The following is a 13,890-nucleotide window of genomic DNA, read 5'->3' as shown; positions in this document are numbered from 1 at the left end:
TGTGTTTCCTATCTCTGCTTCTGTCTCCTTGAACCCCAGTCGGCCTCTGCAGATGGCCGCTCACACTGAGCCTGGTTCTGCTGGAGGTTTCTTCCTGTAAAAAGGGAGTTTTTCCTCTCCACTGTCGCTACAAGCATGCTTAGTGTGAGGGATTGCATTCAAGTCAATGAGTTGATGCAATCAACTGGTTTTCCTTAGATAGAAAAGTTTGAATCAATTTGAATGTATGATCTGGTGAACTGTAGAGTGCCTTGAGATGACATGTGTTGTGAATTGGCGCTATAGAAATAAACTGAATTGAAATTGAAAGACTTTTCTTATGTGAATTTGTTATTCAGATCCCCAAACCTTTTAGTAATTTATTGAAATAATTCTTTTAAAATCTAAACCTACCTTAGTCTCATCACAGCCTTCCCCTGCTGTCATGATTGTGCCCTTCATGGACTTCTGATGAGTTTCTTTTTAAGTTTTCAGTTCCACTTTGATTTTATGTTATTCTGTTTTCTTGTTAATTAGTTTATTTTCCATTTTGTGTTATTATTAAGCAGTATTGTATTTTTTGAGTTACTCTCAGTTGCCCCCTCGTGCCAGTCTCCTTTCCCTTAGCTCCCTCTAGTTACTTCTGTCTACACCTGCTCCCTGTCAGATAATTAAGTCCTCCCATTGTTTCTGTCTCACCTTTTGTTACTTTTTGCTGATTTCTTGTTGTTACTTGGCTCCTCATGTGTGTTTTCCCCTGACATGTACTTGTTTTTGGTTTTCTGTATTTTGTTCTCGGATTTAGTTTCTGTTGCCTTTTTTATCTCATCAAACTTTCAAGAACTCATCCCTTCCACCCTCATATCTGCATTTGGGTCCTCAACCAACCTCGACCCAACTTTGACACCTGCCAGTTGTATTCCCTTATCTTTATGACAATATTTGTTCAATAATAATCTCTAAAAGCACAGCCCTGTAAGACTTTCACCGAACAGCAGCAATTAAACTAAGATTATGTCTACATAGGTTGGATCTGTTTATTAAGTCAGTGACTTGTGGATGTAACAGGTTGTATTAGATTATATTTAGGGAAGGGTCAGAGTAAAGTGAGCTGAACTCATGCATATTATTCAGTTTTGATTTTTCTAATTTGAAAGTAATCTTTAAAAGCATGTAGTCCCTGTAGGCAGCACTTTGTGTGTGATATTGCATAAAATGCCAATAGACAGTGATCTTTTGTGCTTGTAATGTGACAAAACTTAAAACATTTTAGACATTAACAATTTATCTTCCAGAGCTCACATCCTCTGCAGTGAAAAAAAACAAAACAAAAAAACACAGTTTAATTTAACCTTTTGTTTCAATATATGCTTTAGTTGTCCAGAACAACACTAGCTGTAGGCTAACCCAGCCAAAATGAATGTACAGCTATAAAACGATGCCAGTGACATTTATAGAGTCTAGCACTCAGTGCTGAGGCTAAAATACCATAACTGAAACCAAATCCTTTAACACAATATTAGTTTGCATGAGGACCTTACTTGTGAAATCATATGTTTTTGCAACAAAAGATGCACTTTGTAAAATCCGGGGAGAAGATTTAAGGTAACAATTTTCTTAGTGAGAAAAGTAGGTAATAAATCAGGTTGGGGAACAAGAAAGGCATATATATACCTATATATAGATGAAAAAAGTGTAGGTTTGCAGAACTGGTGATGCCCCTTTTCATATGTGTAAGAAAGGTGTGTGATGCTTAGAAAAAATGAGGCCTGACTCTAAACAAAAATTTACATTTACATTCTGTGAGGCTTGCATCAAAGGGAACTTGCAGTGTGCAAATATAAGCCTGCATTTTTCAAAGGAACATACATCATAAGGTTCAGTAAATGGCAACTTGGTAATTTATAAAAATGCAGTTGTTTAGAAACCCCTTGCATGGTAAAGATTAAACATTTTTGTTGTCGATTCCTCATTAAAATCCCTGAAATGTTAGTTTCACAGCTCCTATGCTGCAACATAATGAAAACATGAAGAAAGGTACACATTGCCACCTAGTGTGAATGATAAAAAAACTGCCTCATTGAGGTCTAAAAAGCAATAGTTCTCTGAATATTATTCAGGGCTTATATAAAGGCTAGTAGAAGCCACTAAAGTTTCACTAAAGTTTTAACTGTGTGACAGATGGTTTAATATTTAACAGTCAACTCGGTTACTACAGGCTGCATGGATCACATGAATTCAAAGTGAACACTCTTCTGCAATGCTTAACAAATGGTATGAGGTTATACTTTTATACTGTTTAGTTTTTGTTGAGCTCAGTGCTGTGTTATCAGGACCAGAAAAGTCTGTACCTGTACATCTTATAGATTGCAAGGAAAAACCTTTCCAAATCTAAGCCAAATGACATTTTCTTTTTAGATCTTTAAAAAACAAGCCATGCTTATTCAGTCTTGCTCTGATTTTAAAAGTATCATGAATTGATATGGCCTTAAATTTAAGGCTGTCACGAGGCTTTTAGGGTTTACAATTTCCATGTGCAATCAGTCATTAGGGGAATCTGATAAAAAATACACTTCTTAGAAAATTGACAAATGTTTTTAGTTATTACTGTATAATATTTTTCACTTTATAGAGATTAGTTTTACTACAACTGATCAAACACTTAAGTATTTATAAATTTCAAATATTATTCTTTTTTTCTGATAAATCAACATAAAGTAGATTATAATTTTGAACTCACTGTCAGTGCCCTCAGTTGTCTTCAGAAGTAACATAGAAAAGCCCAATTTGCTGTAATCTAATCTTACTATAATAATAACCAAATAACTCATCATCACAGGTTTTAGACAGGGTTGGGTTATGAAATGAAATGGGAGGAGTTTTAAGTTGATATGTCTATCAGGATGGAGGCCATTTCGATAGTTTATTTTAATCAGTCAGATTTGTTTTCTCCAAGTTTTATTGTCAACATTTTCAAATTGATATCAGAAAACACACACGATAAACATCATGAATCCATCAACTTATGAAATACACTCTAATATAAGAAAGAAAAAAGGTTTTTCTGTAAAGCTAATACAGGTTGCATGATTAACCCAGCAATTTATAACTTGCAGCCAAACATTATGTCTATCAAATGCAGAATACCTAATAATAAATAACCGTGAATTTCTTATTATTACCTATGAGAAAATGGACTAATACAGTTTCACATTGTCCTGTGTGATACACATCTAAATCTAGCTTGTAACCCTTTTAATGCATTTAGTGCTCAGTAAAAAGTAATGAACTCAGTTCATTCAAAGTCGGAACACAAGGCTTTTCCTGACATGGTCATCAGGAAGCTATTCAAAGGGAGTGTTTGTTTGAAGAGCTGCTGAGAAGATAAGAATGATTGATGTTACTTGGATAGGAAACACCACAGCAATGCAAGCATTTTTATCAAAACATCTTTGAAAAAAACATGAAGCAGAGTCTTCAAACTCATTGTGGCTGTAATTAATCAATTATCTCATCTTGTTCTATGCAGCCTAAAAGATTATAAATATACTTCTCTGTTGAGTCGTTGAGGAAAAGGAAATCATTACGCTTTCATTTTTTCTCACAATATGTTCTCTACTGCTTCACTAAGCAATTTTGTTTTACAGAAATATCTGTGTTAAAACAAACATGCAATTATCTTATTTCTCACCTTTAAACACAAAACGCTGAAGCGAAGCGATCTAGAGTGTATTGTGAGTTAAGGCAGAACCATAGAGAAGAACTTTCAGCTGGATATAAGAAATGTGCTCCTTTGTGTTTTTTTTTCTTCTCTGTTCCTGACATGTTAAAATGCGGTTTTATCATGTTTCCTCAAACATGAAAATTTTCTATGTCATAGTTGATAATATTTATTGTATGCACACAGAGCACTGCTGTGTCCATTGATTTTTTTCTATTTGTGCCAAATTTACTTTTAATTGTCTTTTACGTAAGCTGAAAATGATCCATTTGAATTAATCAACGCAGCATTTATGCATCCATTTCCTCTTTCACTAAAACAGGGCTTCAGCTCAGGAAAATACAAGAGTAAAACTTATTTAGATGCTTAAATAGCAAATAAAACAACAAAAAAACATTAATATACCCACCTAAAAGTACTAATCTTATCATAAATTGAAAACTTGCATTTTTTATTTTGTTTATCAAACAGGTTTTTGGTAAAGAGAAGAGTTCCTTCTCTGCTTTAGGTTTGGTCTGCATTCTTTACACTATGAAATATATTTTGCTTTTGGCTAGTGGAAAGTAGCAGCAGTGCAAACAGACATGCTTTTTTTTGCATTCATGCCCCTATTTTTTGTAAAGCTTAAGAAAAAAAACAATATGAAATTAGTTGTACAGAAACACATTGTCTCTAAAATCAATGAACAAATGTTGTTACTCATCAGTACATTAAATAAATATGGATGTGATAGATTTGGGATTTTCACTAATCTATTGTTGGTTATCAATGTACATATTTCAACAAAGCATGTTTCATGTGATGTTGGCATTTTACTTTTCAGTTCAAAGACAAAACATCTAAAATTCACAAGAAAATGATCCACACAGCTTTTCTAGAGTATCATATTCTTTCAAATTAAGAAAAAACAAAAAACAAAACAAAAGAACAAACAGAAACAAAGAAACATAAAATGCATGGAATAGGATACCTAGTATAAAAATAGGCAAGTTATGATGTCAGTCCATGTCATTTGACTTGATAAAAGTGGGTCTTGCACCTGAAAAAGAGGTCCTCATTTTGGACCTGGTGTGAATGGATTAGTATTCCCAAAGAGAAGATGCATCAACAGATGCACCATCACACATAAGAGTGCCTCCTTGGTCTCCACGAAGGTACTTGCCATTGGAGCCTTTAATGGCGACACGTCCGTGTTCTGGAAACTCAAGAAAAAAGTCCTCTGCCTTTTCACCATCTGAGCATACCAGGCCACTGCTTGAGACATACCAGAACTTCCCATTCACACCTGCATGGAGATAAAAATCCCAAAATCAGATGGTTTTTGAGAACATGAAACATAATAATCTTTATTGACACGGGGATGAAATGCACCACAAATTCCTCCCAGATCTTCCAGCAGAGCTTTCTGCAATTAAGTTCAGGCTTTCTTCTGTTTTTAGTGAAAGTCTATGTAGAGATAACCAAACAGAAATAAAACCATTTATTTGGACATTGAAATAACCAACAGAAAAAAGGATCTGCTCTAAGGCTTGAAGACTCTAAGAATCAAATGGTCACAGGTGCTAACAGTGTGTTTATATGACCATCCGTCAATTGGATTAATTGTAAACTGGGATTGTGGGATTTGTGTGTATGAGCTTGTGTTTTGGCATCAGAGTGAGGAACAATTATTCTTAAATCACCAACAAATGTTAATAAATTCTTAAGCTTTCAGGGGTCCATGCATAACTTGGAACGGACAGGTTATGGCCCCAGGCATTTTCAAAGGGCACCCCATCCCAACCCACCTCCTGCAGCCTGCTCTTCCCCATTGCCTCAGGACAGACTAGACCTGGAGTCAAGGACACCAGCACCATGCCTTTATATTTTGACCTGTGCCTGGCCAGGCACTACCTGTACCATGTTCAGCACAAAGTTCTGCCTTAGTCTCTGCTCAATCATTCTCCTCTACTGGTATCATTCTCCTCTAATTGTATCAGCTCCTGCATATTCCTCTTCCTTCTGCATGAGACGACAAGCAGTCCTTTTGCTCATTTTCTGGAGGGTCAAGCTGATTCCTCCGTTCCCTTTCCAGATGTCTGACAGACACTTCCATGTGTAGTCGATGGCTTCAGTCCTGCCTGCAGTTCACAGCACAGAGCAGCCCCCTGTTTTCTCCTGCTGTACTGGATTCTATTTTATCATCACCAGATGAATCAGCCTTGTAATCCAAAGTGTCTAGCTGAAATTGCATCATCTTCCTGATCCTGTGTTACCCTTCTTCTTTCCATTTCTTCTTCTAATAAGCCTCTCCATGGTTACTCCAGACCTGACGGTCAGCCTCTTTTCAAAGCACTCAATGAGTTCTCCACACCTCCTAGTGTGCATCTTCTTCTGTGGATTCTTCCATCTGCTGATGAGCCCTAGGACAAGGCTCTGCATAGGTTCTTTCAGTCCCTTAATTTGTGCCTTCTCCAGTCAACCTCCAACCTAATCTCTGTTCGCCCCCCCCAAGGACCCCTTCACCCACCTTCCTCCAAGGCCCCTATGACACGCTGTTTCTCAGTATATTCCATAATGTTTTTAATTTAACGATAACTTAATTATGGTCTATTGCTGGTGTATTATAGTTCTCCTTCCTTAAGGTCATAGTTAATTTTTCTCATTGCTTAAGTCCTTGAGTCTTTGTCCAGCCGCTGTGTCAATTAGTCCCTTACCTTCTGCCTCAGCTGCTCCTCATTATCTTCTGATTATCAAACTGGCTTCCAATGTCATTCTCAACTATTTCCTAATTATTAAATTTCATAGTTTGCCATTGTTAACATTGTTGGTCTGGATCCTCTCACTATCATTATTGAAATCAAATTTCCTTTGGTTGCATTTTTAAAGTTTTCCTTTTTTTCTTATTAAATCTAGATTAAGCTATTTCCACAATCATGTCTGGATTTTGGATCCTAAAACAACCTTCACAGTATGATGCACTAGGCATTGTGTAACATAAAGTGTGAATGTTAAAGCAATTTTTTAACGAAATTATCATCAACCCTTCAAATGGTGAATTATCAAGGTATGTGTTCTATTAGGAGATGAAATAGAATAGAATTTAGAAACTAAAAAAATAATGTAAATAATAGGGGGGGGGAATGTCACTGTGTCTGACATTCACTAATATAGTTAAAAACATCTCAGGAAATGTTTAAATGCATACTTCTTAATGTAACCTTAAGACTGTTGTTGTTCATTTTTAATATCTGCCAAGGTTCCCTTAAGTTGTGGCCGTGTGTACGTGTAAACCACTACTTGGAGTTAGGATTTATGTTTATTATTAATAAAAAAGGATTTGATAATGCTGGAAATAACTAGATTATTCTCAAGGTTGATCTAAAGGTTAGGGGAAGATTATAGAGACATACCACCTAAATATATATATAACAGCCTATATTGTTAATATATAGATGACTCTTTTAAAGGATCTTGCTTGATCAAGTTACCGGTAACTCATGTCCAACTTAATTATATTAAACTTGTCTTGATTAAGAGTTCTTTACAACGAGATTATTTTTTTAATTAAATGTTATTGAAAGAGTGATCATTCAATAAAGTAATTTGAATAATAAAGGCCTTCAGAGGGCAAAAGCCTACATTAAAGTGGCAAATAAGATTCATTCTGATTCTATTTAAGACCTCTGGACCCATCTTATTGAAACAATGAGATGTAAGCTTAGAAGAAGACTAAACTCAGCAAATAAACATAAAGTACATTCAAGTATTATACTGCCGTTCTTGATCAAGTGTTTCTTAAAAAAATGATTTTTAATCATAGTGAGATCTTCCTGAATAAATAAAGGTTACATACATACTCTGAGGTAGAAAGTGATGATTTTTTTGGGTTTGTTTTTTTGTTTTTTTTTTCCTTCAAAAATCTGTGGAGGATGTATTTAAAAAAAGTATAATAAACTACTCTTGTATAGGTATTTTCAACTAAAACATAGCCCAGTTTATTAAAGAACTTAAATTTTGGCTTAAACTGGGTCAAACAGCAGGGAAATTATCCAAAGTATAGCAACACATTTGAAACAGATGGGTCAAAAATCAAGGGGATTAATGACCCATGAAAGATCCAGACCTCAGCCCAAACGTTAGGTTGTGGTGGGGGTTTTAAAATATAAAAAGACACCAACAAACCATGAAACTCCAAAGTTTGATGTGAAATAAGTATTCCATTAATGTAAGTATATGTTTAGCACATAAAACAATTTAATCATGCTCTGCAAGTAATTGGTTTATAAGGTTAGTCATTCCATGTACTACAGTTACATTCCTCTATATATTACTATTGACAAAATAATTCACAATATCAACAAAGAGATTTTGATTTAAGCCTGAAACTGTTCTTACATTTTGCCATCAAAATGTTTACATAGAGGTCACTGGATTTTAAAATCTGATATCTGTGCTCCTGGGAAAAGCTGAGATTTGTGTTAGAATACAAATATTTTGATTTTTAAGTATGTATTTAAATCTTACATATTAAACGTCCATCAGATCAGAAACTTATTGAAAAGCTCAGCACTATAGTGTAATGCCATTATCCTGCCACGTCCGTCAGGCAAGCTACATCTAGCTTACCTAAGTACTGATCTCAGACAAAAGCTTATAATAAATTTGAAGATGCTTCTCTCACTTATATGATCCTGCATGGATCATACCACTTGAAAGATGGTCAGGTGTGTGATCAGTTTGCTCTGAATTTGTGACATATTTGTGGGTTATTTTTTAAAATGTTCATTATATTTTTAATGAAAATACTTCTTCCTAACCACTGCTGTGCTTCTGAGTGTACCCCTGAAAGTTAATCTATTTTGCTAAGTTGGCATATTAACAGAACTGTTAATTAATTGGTGCTGTCTATGCATATTTTAAACAAACAAATAATATGTCTATAATCGAAATACTAACTTTTAATGTGATAAGCTCCATTATTGAAGAGCAAATTGAAAATATCGTAGACCGATCGATTGGCATCCAGGGTGTTGGAGTTCTTGTGGTGACACACAAAGCCGTTCTCTCCACGAAGGATCAACATTGGGCGATTGATGAGTTTCATCAGAAGTAATTCATCATCGCCTGTAATAAATGACACATTTTGTTCATGTTGTGCATGTTGTGGGGGGGCATTTCAGTAAGTAGTGCAAAAGCACTTACCTGCTGTATCGCTGACTGCAGAGAGCTGCCCGTTTTTCTTTGTGCAAACGTATTTTCCATTACTTGCCTTGAGTGCTACCCTGTGACCTCGCCATTCAATGTCAAACATTGTGTTGACCTCCCTGTAAGGAAAGAATGTGGAAGGGTGAGTGGAAAAGCAAAACTAAGACTTATGAAAAATGTGTAAAAAAAAAAAAAAAAAAAAAGATTAAATTAAACAGCTTAATAGGTAAAAAAAAAATCTTTTTTTTGTTTTTTTTAGTTGTCATTTACTTGCCCTACAGTTGGTAACTGGTGCAGAACCATTCTCAAGTAGTTAAAAGCCTATAAGGAAGCCTTATTTTCAATGCTTTAATGATTACTTACACCTCTGTGGCAGTGGACTGTATCTCTCCATGTGTCACTAAAGTCCAGTAAGACCCTCCATTGGTCCTAAACATTGGCTTTTTGCTCTCCTTATCTATCTCCATCTGGAAAGTCTCCATGTCAGTCTCCACATCCTGATTGGCTGACACGCTCACTCCTGTCGACAATAGAGAAGAAGACACCTCTGTTAACGGAATTTTTGTAGGATAATTTAAGACAGATATTCCTGCTGAATGCCATTTGAATTTCATCCTAATTAACAGTATATTTACACTTATACTTACGACAGTTTCCAAAATTATCATGTACTTCCATAAAGATGTATATTAAATGCTGAACTGTTAAATGCTTTTGGAGGATGGGCTCAAATTATAATCTTTCTGAAATATTATTGAAAAAATATTATTTTGTTGCCACCATTTAGTACAACCGGATCTAATTAAATTGGTAAATTATATAAGTCTTTTAAGAAGAGCCACTAAACTAGACTAGAGTACATATTGCAAAATCATCAAAACGTTTTGTTATGAATTACTTTAAAATATTACAACTCTACAGACAGGAATTAAAATATTAAAATAAAAAATAGTTTGTCACTTTGGACAACATTTTTTTTTTTTTTTTTTTGCAAAATGAATTTTATTTTTCTTTATTTTAATTTTTTGTAAAGTTGTTTTAAAAGAAGAAAGGGCCGTAAAAAAACGCTTGGATTTATGGTACTCAATTTGGAGGTCATTAGATAAGTCATAAGCCCAGACAATAATGTGAAAACCATGGTGCCTGACAAAATCATGCTTTGAGGATTTTTTCCCCCAATATGGACAGCAAACAGGTCAACCTAACTGAAAAAAAGCAGCACTTTATAAGTATATATATCTATATAGATTAACAGATCTATTGATATGAATTTATAGATAGATAGATAGATAGATAGATAGATAGATAGATAGATAGATAGATAGATAGATAGATAGATAGATAGATAGATAGATAGANTAGATAGATAGATAGATAGATAGATAGATAGATAGATAGATAGATAGATAGATAGATAGATAGATAGATAGATAGATAGATAGATTCAATTGTGAAACAATTTGGGGGAAAAGGAAATATCTAAGGCACTCATACACATTCATCTTCTGTCTTTTATCCTACATTTCCCCCTCAATTAATCTTTTATTCTACCGTAAATGAGCAAAGTCCTCTTTTAAAGCGTTTTGCTTTTAAAAAAGAATCTTAAAGAACAGTTTGGTGACATCTAGTGGTTTAAATAGATAATTTGGCGGTTCACTTGGAACATTTGGAAATAAGATAAGCATTCTTTTGGGAGGTAAATAATGTAAATGTACAGAGTCTAAATTTCCAACACAATGCTACACAATATTAATATGAAATGTTGATGTTTGATGAAGGATCTCAGTCGCAGGAATTGCGTATGTGTTACAAAGAAAAAAGATGCAGGGGACAGTATTTTCTTATGGCTCTTTTGAACTTTGGATGTTTTGCCTTATATTTCCAACAATAAAAACATGAAATCATAGGAATCTAATTCTCATTTGAAATTGTAGACAAATAATTATTTGGAGGGAATAAGCCATGCATTATCTTTGATCTTCTTTTCTGAACCATAGCCCATAAGCAAAATTTTATGTCATCAACTCAAGAATTTCCATGTATGCTAAAGCAGTGATGCAAGAAAGCTAGATCAAATTTGCACCCGTCTTTCCTTTCAGTAGCTCCCATGTTTATTTTTACACAAATGCTTCACTTGCATCCAGCATAGTGTTGCCTACCTAATCTGCATGTATAAACTCTGGTTTCTGGGGTGTGTCAGGTCTTGTGAATGCACAGACACATAGCCTGTAATTGAACTGTGTCTGCTGGAGAATAAATTAGGTGCCAAAGAAATATCCTTCAACCTTTCTCTTAATCCTGTTACAAAGCTAATCCCCCTCAGTCTTCCCCTCCACCTCCTCCTGTTTAGTCGCATGCTGTAATTCCCTCAGTGGCGAAATGCAAATCTGCGCTGCAGGCCCCACTAAGCAGCTTTCAATGCCTTGTTCCCTACAAAACCAAGAGCTTCTACAAGGCCAAATACGTCAGTTTAAATTTTTGCTTTTTGTCCGGTTTAATGAAGATTGAGTGGCAGTTTGTTGAACTGCTCCTGCTAGCTTTTTTGTTTTATAATGTCTTCAAAAAAAGGATTGCCAACAACTTAACTTTGAGGCATATGCGTTAAAACTTTACAAATAGCAACAAAAAGCAAAATGTTCTATTTAAATTCAATGAGGTTAATGTCGTAATTGAATCTCAGAAGTTTGGAAACTGCAACAGATAAAATTACATTACAACCTTTTTTTTCACTTCTTAAAAGCAATGAGAAGAACACATCACCTTGAGTATAAATTCCACCACTTTTTTGATCATATTAGTTGTCTTGGGATTCATTTAGTCAAGGAAGAATCATGCAGTGTCTTAGGAAGGCTTGTGTTGTGAACTGGTGATGTTTAAGTAAACTCATTTTGATTTATTAATGGCAAATAAATGACTGGCAACAGGACTTTTAGCCATTGCTAGTAACTGACACCCCTGTTGCTTAGATCCCTCAAAGAGTCATTTGCAAACCACTTAATCTTCATGGGACACACAGTGAAAATGACAAAGCCCATTACCACAGTGACCTCCACAATATGGCTGCCAAAACTCTGGATCCAACATTTACTAAACACCACATTAGCTTCCCACTAATAAGTGAAACTGCTTTGCTGTTTGTTTGCCACAACTATAAATAATACTTTACTAAACAAATAATACATCTGTAAACAAAACCAGCTATAAAGTTGCTTTATGAGGGTTTCAGCAAGCAAGTAACATTTGTAGAACGCAATGGTTCTTTTTGTAATACAAGGGTCTTAGCTACTTTACACACTTTTGAGATTTAGTTAAAAAGTTAAATCAAGAGAAAAGCATGGTACTAACCCAGAACATATCAACACACTGAAAACATTTATGCAGTTTTCAAAAGCTTTTGTACAAAAAGTCACTCAACCATTAAAGCAATAGTAATAATTGATGTTAAAATCATCGCCGATGTTATTTTTTAATTTTCGAAATTCTGCCATTATTATTATTTCAAAACTTAATTTTACCCAAATCATTTCAAATAAATGCATTCTTTGTCAAACCCAGGTTTTTTCTGGTTCTACCAGCAACAAAAATGACAAAAAGTGGCATTTAAGCACTTTCACTAGATGTAAATGTTGAAAATATTTGACTTGGATGTATCAATGGTTGTTTACCTTGCTTCACTGAAACATATCGCTTATTGGCAGCTTGAAAGACTACTTGTGGATGACTCTCCTCCAAATCAAAGAGCTCATCTTTTCCAGGTTTGGAGCATCTGCCAGAACGCAGCGTGCCAGTGGGGCCCACTGGAGCAAGATATTTCCCGTCGCAATCCTTAAAGGCAAGCTTTCCAGACTTCAGTTCGAGTGTGAAGCTTGTTGCGTTGGAGTTCTCCTTCACAAGTTTGCCGTCATTACTGAGAAAGCGACTGTCGCAGGTCTTCAGACTGTATTTTCCATCCTGGTATACCAAGGTGACCAGAGAGTCCACCCCCCAGGGAATATTGCTGTCAACTGAGATCTCTCCATCGGAAGCAGACAGATGGGCATAACGCTTTCGTGCCACACTGAGTAGGCTGGCCTGTGGGTGTAAAGCCAGATGAACAGCCCATAGCTCTTGTTCGCCAATAGCTTGAGCAAAGCAGGACAAATAGTCTGCTGACCCTCCAAAGTAACGTTGGTAAGGTTCTGATTGCAGTGCCCAGCGACCATCAGACTGCGGTACAATAAGGAAACGACATTCTGGGTCAGGCTTTTCTGCCCCACATATAATCTTTCCCGCTTTGTCTGAAGCAAGGTAGCGTCCTAAGTGGCTTCGGAGGAAGACAACTTGACCATCTTGCTCATCTTGTTCTAAAGTCCAGATTTGTTTTTTCTTCAGGCTGATTCCTGAGGCATTCACTTTGAAGCCAAAGGCCTCAGCAGTCAGGTAGCGGTTCTCATAATTAATCAGACCAAACTGCAGCTTGAGAGCCTTGTTAATCCCGTTGGTGGGCATGCTTGAACAGGCCACACGTTAACGCTGTGAGCAGAGAGATTTAGGACAAGCAAGGAAAAAGTCGGATGAAATCAGTCATGAGACTAAAAATCAAAATGCTCGTTATCTTCTTTCTTCTGTTTCTCTCACTTCTGTTTCTCACACAGTAACTCCACTTTCTTTCTTGATGACCTATTCTAAAATTCCTTCCTTCTCAAGTCACTTTCTATGTTTTCCCCAGAGAGCTTGCTCGGGTACTTGTTCTCAGTTCCTTAATGAGTTAGGATTAAAATCAGCAGGACACAGCACCTCAATCCAACAAGCTGCTGACGTCACATACCAGTGCACCAACCAAAGACTCCCCGCCTTTCTCTCCTTCACTATGGACACTCCGTCGATACTTTTTAAAGTCTTTCTCTTTTTTCCTGCTCTTTTGTTTTCCTTCCACTCACAGCCCCTATTTTACCTATTTGACACATTCATTGTTTAACAGGCCATTAGCTGAGTGTTACCTACATTGAGGTCGACATCTTAAT

At 35.7% G+C, this 13,890-nt stretch overlaps 1 protein-coding gene across 1 annotated transcript; it reads right to left on the bottom strand.

Annotated features, from left to right (window-relative positions):
* Window positions 1-3,330: 3,330 nt before the first annotated feature.
* LOC107083146 (fascin-2-like) lies at window positions 3,331-13,614 on the bottom strand. Its single transcript, XM_015372145.1, has 5 exons — window positions 12,553-13,614; window positions 9,251-9,407; window positions 8,885-9,006; window positions 8,639-8,806; window positions 3,331-4,985 (listed from the first exon to the last, which is right to left on the bottom strand). The coding sequence occupies exons 1-5, from the start codon at window positions 13,373-13,375 to the stop codon at window positions 4,780-4,782; spliced, it is 1,476 nt and encodes a 491-aa protein (XP_015227631.1). The 5' UTR covers window positions 13,376-13,614; the 3' UTR covers window positions 3,331-4,779.
* Between the last annotated feature and the right edge of the window lie 276 nt (window positions 13,615-13,890).

This window comes from Cyprinodon variegatus, unplaced genomic scaffold (assembly GCF_000732505.1).
Source record: "Cyprinodon variegatus isolate N-32 unplaced genomic scaffold, C_variegatus-1.0 Scaffold69, whole genome shotgun sequence".
Lineage (NCBI taxonomy): Eukaryota > Metazoa > Chordata > Actinopteri > Cyprinodontiformes > Cyprinodontidae > Cyprinodon > Cyprinodon variegatus.
Note: the sequence above shows the minus strand (reverse complement) of the source record. Positions and strands in the feature narration are given on the sequence as shown.